The 6,186-nt window shown below is 35.6% G+C and overlaps 1 protein-coding gene across 1 annotated transcript; it reads left to right on the forward strand.

Moving 5' to 3' along the window:
* Positions 1-3,157: 3,157 nt before the first annotated feature.
* LOC107799688 (glucan endo-1,3-beta-D-glucosidase-like) lies at positions 3,158-5,841 on the forward strand. Its single transcript, XM_016622825.2, has one exon. The coding sequence runs from the start codon at positions 3,458-3,460 to the stop codon at positions 5,645-5,647; it is 2,190 nt and encodes a 729-aa protein (XP_016478311.1). The 5' UTR covers positions 3,158-3,457; the 3' UTR covers positions 5,648-5,841.
* Positions 5,842-6,186: the final 345 nt, after the last annotated feature.

Below are 6,186 nucleotides of genomic sequence, written 5' to 3' on the forward strand. Positions count from 1 at the left end.
TTTACTAATAAATTTGACGGTCAGATTTAACAAAGAATTTGAAAAGAGAAAAATATTTAACTTGATATTTGGAGAAACAATTTTGCAATTTTGACTATTTTTAATCAATTATTTTTATTTGGTACAATTTTTGCTATTTCTTTTATCTATTTTCTAATGTTTGTTAAAGCTTCCTGGATTTTATTTAGTATTCATTTTGGAAGCCTTTAGTTAGAAGAGTTGATTAGGATTTGACTTTTGAATAAACAACATCGAAATCGGGATTTGAGAGTTCCAATATATTCGTTGATTGTGATTTTGGACTTGGGCGTATGTTAGCATTTGGATTTGGAGGTTTCTAGAAGATTTTAACTATATTGTCGAAAGTTGACAATTTAAAGAATTAGAAAGTTATTAAGTTTGACCGATAGTTGACTTTCCTAAGCTTGAGAAGCCCCGCTATGTTTCCGACTTGAACTTACCTTTAGAGCTTCCCGGGCTCTAGGCTCGGGTGGCGTCATTTCGCCTTACCAACCCCAGGGAAGAATCTCTCTACCACTTCTCTTCCACTTTGGCCAATATGAGTTCACCTGGTACTAGCAGCTTTATCGGGGAATTTCTCATCTTAGTAGGAGCTTTCCAAAGATTCCACATGGGATTGGATATCGAAGGTTCCACTTCCCCCTCATGTAGTCGTCGGCCTTCCCCAACCCCCCTCGTCGCTTCTGGCGAAGCTGCGAGTTCATGAGCAAGTGAATGAAGGAGCCATGTTCCTAAAAGAAAATGACTGCCGCATCGTTGATAAAGAACCTTGCCATCCCCAGCTTTGTCCCCTATAAGCTTGAAGCTTCCTTCGTAACTCCCGGAACTTCTTCGTAGTGGCTCCCTTACATCCCTCATTTCAGAGGGAACCTCGTCGCTTAATGCATGTAGGGGGCTGGGGCTTTTCCCCCACGACCCCTTTTAAAGGAGAACCAGAAGGACCGGCAACGATAAGGAAGGAGATCTATGGATGCCCACGGGATAAGGTTTGCAGATGCGATCATGAATCGAACCAGATCGAAATATTTAGCTGTCAACGGACAAAGCCGGAACGTCGATTCGATAGAATTGTTTAGAATCCTCTCCTAGCTTCCTCTTTCCATGGATATGCAGACTATAAAACGTCGATCAATAGTTGACTTTGAGGTTATCGGACTCCGATTTTTTAGTTAACAAAATTTGCACAATGTTCGTTCAAGGAATTATCAGAGTTTGTTATTTATTTGATGGAAACATAAAAAGTTAAAATTGCTCATTAGTATAGTTAAGAACTACATTAAACCTCAACTCAAATAGCGAACAAATTTTATCATTTTATCTTCTCAATTTGCACCAGTTGTAGATATTCTTTCACTTTATCAACTACTTAACAAATATCACTAAAAAATCAGATATAGCCAAGCAAAACTTAAGGTTAAATTACACTAAACACTCCTCTAACATAATTCAATTGCAGGTACACGAGACCTCTTATATGTTAAATCTATATAGTCAAAGCTCTTATATAATGAAAATTATAGAGTAGAATATTAATTTGAATTAGATTTTCATAAATATTTAATTTTAAAAATATGGGTATATCCGTAACTAAGTATATATTATAACAGAATCTCTAAATAAATTAAAATTATTTAGTTAGATGAAAGTTCATTTGTCTAGGATTTTTCATTAAAGAAGAGGTTTAAGTGGTTGATTTTTTAAATATAGGAATAACACTATTATATATGTCTAGAACATATAAAGGTGTGCAAAATTTTCATTTTAAAACATACGTACAAGATATATACAATTGAGTCATACAGTATTACAAAAAAGTGTTTGAAGTAATTTATGATATGAGTTATTGGCCAATAAAGGCCAAGCCCAATGCAACACATTTCTAAGGGTGTGGAGGTAGGAGGAAAGAAGATGGGGAAGTGCACAAATAGCAATTTTGTTTTAGGAACAATAACAACAATAACAAATTTACTGTAATTACACATAATGAGGTTTGGAGAGGGTAGTGTGTACGTAGACCTTACACCTACCTTCAGAGAGGTTGTTTCCGGAAGACCCTCGAACCTCTATTTAAAAAAGTTGAAATTTATAAATTTTTAAAGTTTAGCTGTTTCGGAATTAACTTTTGAAGTTCAAATAAAGTTCAAATAGCGTATCTGAAGTTTCAAATTATAACTTTTAGTTCTAAAAAGAAGTAGAACACGAACGGTCTAAAGTAACATGAATAGTCTGAAGTTTGCCAAAATTGGCTAAACTTGAAATACCTTTTTGAAAAACTTAATTTGATTTAAATTGAGGTGCTCAAAGCAGCTACGCGAAGTTTCAACACAAAGCTTCATAATGCAACACTAGGTTTAATATTTCTGTGTGTTGCGTGTATTCAGCACTTGCATAAGGTTCTATAAGTGTGAGTTAATCAATTCCATATTTGCAAATGATGCTTCATTTCTGTACTCTTTTCTGGTATGTCTAAGTTCGAACTTAAATCATTTCTATAAATTAAAAAGAACACTTTGCTATGTACGTTTAAATCTGGGAACTTCAACATTCCCTGTAACGTGATTTGCCTTACACGAAAAGAATTTTCACATCTAATTCTTCCTTTCTTTGCTTTCCCATTCAGCAAAAGATAACCCCATCATTTTCAACTCATCCCTTCCTTCATTAACTCAATTCCTATGGGTATCTTGCTACCACTTTCCTCAACTTATATACTCATCTTCACTTGCAATCCAACCCATTCTTACTCTTAAACTTCGGACACGATAGATATTTATTGGCACTTAGTGTTTATATACAATTAAAAAATTAATCTTAGCAGTTAAAAGTTGAACGTGTACATATCACTTAACCATAATTAAGTAATACATGTGTTTTGTATTTATTTGTTTGGTGTAAACATGTATCAATGGCTAATCCAGAGTATAATATACAGGTTTATTAGAACCCAATAGCTTTTGTCAAAATATTGTATTGTATTAAGGAAATCCACTAAATACCTTTAAATTTGACTATGAATAATATATTTACCTGAGATGGTTAAAAAATTATAAATTTTAAATTCTAAATCCCCTTTATGTGACGTACAGAAGACAGCTAGCCTTTCCCTTTTTAAACACCTCTCTAAGCAATATGCTACTTGTTCTTTTGTAATTCCATTCTCTCTCCCTCTCCTATCTCTATCTCTCGTGGGGTTTTATATATACACACACTAAAGTGACTCCATACCAGAATAGTTTCCCTTCGTATAAGGCTAAGTTACGTCATTACCTTAATGTGACACCATCAAAAAATTGTTTCTTGTTTCCTTCTGCTATCAATTTGCAAACCAATTCACTCTTTGGTCTCTCTAACGTGCAGCCAAACTTGACAGGTAAACACACACTTAGTGCAATTAATCTTGTTTTTGTTCAAGATTGCGCGGATAAATTTACCTATCATGGTTTTAAAGAAGATCACAAGAAGAGTCAAAACAATTGTCACAACACCTTTCAAGAAACATTCCAAACACTATAAACCTCCTCTACAACCAGAACCACCACCTCCACCAAAATCCCCTGAAATGTCTCCACTTCAACCCCAAAGTAGGCCAATTTCACAACCTTTTCTCTTTCCAACAGCAAAATCCACTGTCCTTCCTGAACCATCAACATATTTTGCTCATCATCTCTTATCAACCCCTTTGCCCACAAATTCTTTCTTTCAAAACTTTGTGCTAAAAAATGGTGATCAGCCTGAATATATTCAACCATATCTTATCGAATCATCAAATTCATCTCTCACTCTTTGTTACCCACCTCAGTTCCATAATCCTGCTTTCATTTACCAAATATTCAATGCTGATATCACTATTAGTACATTGAATAATCCAAATCTAAATGCACCCCATGTTATTTCATCATTTAGTGATCTTAGTGTCACATTGGATCTTCCATCAAGTAACCTTAGGTTCTTTCTTGTCAGGGGATGTCCCTTTGTTACTTGTAATGTCATTGGTAATGTTGCACTTAGAATTTCAACGATTCACGCGATTCTTGAATGTTCTTGGAATGCTACTCTCACCAAATATAACATTAAGCTCAACAATGGCCAAACTTGGCTTTTGTACGCGTCTTCGCCTATCAATTTGAGCAATACTGATGTGAATAATATCACTTCTAGTGAGTTTTCGGGGATAATAAGGATCGTTCTTTTGCCAAATTCTGAAAACCCGATGTATGAATCAGTTCTTGATCGGTTCAGTTCTTGTTATCCTAAATTTGGTAATGCTGTTTTCAGTCAGCCATTTAGTTTGGAGTATAAGTGGGAAAAGACTGGATGGGGAGACTTATTGATGCTAGCTCATCCCCTTCATCTCCAGCTGCTTTCGAATCGTTCAGTAATTATCTTGGAAGATTTTAAGTATAATAGTATTGATGGTGAGCTTGTTGGAGTTGTTGGAGATACATGGTTATTGAAAAGTGATCCAATTTCTGTAACATGGCATTCAATTAAAGGTGTAAAAGAGGAGTCTTGTTCTGAAATAATTGATGCTTTGAATATAGATGTCGCGGACTTGAACTCAATGTTAATCTCAACATCATCGTCTTACTTTTATGGAAAGTTAATTGCAAGAGCTGCAAGATTGGCATTGATAGCTGAAGAAGTTTGTTACCATGATGTTATACCAATGATCCGCAAATTCTTGAAGGATACAATTGAACCTTGGTTAGATGGGACTTTTGAAGCAAATGGTTTCTTTTATGATACAAAATGGGGTGGAATTGTAACTAAACAAGGTTCAATGGATTCTGGTGCTGATTTTGGCTTTGGAATTTACAATGATCATCATTACCACATTGGTTATTTCCTTTACGCTATAGCAGTACTTGCCAAGATCGATCCAATGTGGGGGAGAAAGTATAGGCCACAAGCTTATTCACTTATGGCGGATTTTATGAACTTAAGCAGGCGAGAAAATTCACATTATACGCGGTTGAGGTGCTTTGATTTGTGGAAATTGCATTCTTGGGCAGGAGGATTAACCGAGTTTGCAGATGGAAGGAACCAAGAGAGCACAAGTGAAGCAATAAATGCATACTATTCGGCAGCTTTAATGGGATTGGCTTATGGCGATACTCATCTTGTTGCTATTGGATCAACTCTTTTAGCAATGGAGATTCATTCAGCACAAACTTGGTGGCATGTTAAAGAAGAAAGCAGCATGTATGCAGAAGAATTCGCGAAAAAGAACCGTGTGGTTGGTGTTTTATGGTCTAATAAAAGGGACAGTGGCCTTTGGTTTGCTCCAGCTGAATGGAAAGAATGTAGGCTTGGAATTCAGGTTTTACCTATATTGCCTATTACTGAAGTTCTATTTTCCGATGTTCGGTTTGTGAAAGAACTAGTTCAATGGACAATGCCAGCTCTTGCAAGAAGTGGTGTTGGAGAAGGATGGAAAGGGTTTGTGTATGCTTTAGAAGCAATGTATGATAGAACAAGTGCTTTGGACAAAACTAAGAGATTAACTGGTTTTGATGATGGAAACTCACTCACAAATCTTCTGTGGTGGATTCATACTAGAGATGATGAAGCAGAGGAAGGTGATAGAGGGAACAACTTCTGCTGGTTTCGTCATTACTCTCATTGAATTTATGGTAATGTAACATTGAGTGAATTAAACAATTGTCTTTGTTACAACAAAAATTGATGTGCTAGTTTGGTAATATGGTACTTTTCATTTGTGTTGTCTGTATATAAACTACAGCTTTATGCTCTTAATATGGATGCTGTAATACTTATACAAATTGTTTGGAAATAAATGATCAAGCTTGGATTTTACAATTTTCAGACTACTGTAAAACTAAAGTTTCTTTCTTCACTAAGCCTATCCTGCAAAGGGTTTTCATGACCATGTGGCTTTATGAATGAAACTGGTCCTCTATTTATGAAGGGCAGCATTGAAGTAGCAATTTATATAACAAAATTGCTAGTAAGCTCCCGTGAACTAAAGACACAATGAAGCAAAATATATTTATGCCTTTTTTGGATTGAAGTTCAAGAAAACCGCAAAAGTTAGTAACTATGTGTGCTGGTAAAATTGAGGATAGAGTTATCCCCGATTTTCCGTTGTGAAACGAGGAACGACGTTATTTGTTACTGGCTCGGGTGAGCCCGAAGATACCCACA

This window comes from Nicotiana tabacum, chromosome 14 (genome assembly GCF_000715075.1).
Source record: "Nicotiana tabacum cultivar K326 chromosome 14, ASM71507v2, whole genome shotgun sequence".
Classification (NCBI taxonomy): Eukaryota; Viridiplantae; Streptophyta; class Magnoliopsida; order Solanales; family Solanaceae; genus Nicotiana; species Nicotiana tabacum.

What these genes read in the sequence shown, in the direction of transcription:
- LOC107799688 (XM_016622825.2), top strand. Translation starts at nt 3,458, where the DNA reads ATGGTTTTAAAGAAGATCACAAGAAGAGTCAAAACAATTGTCACAACA.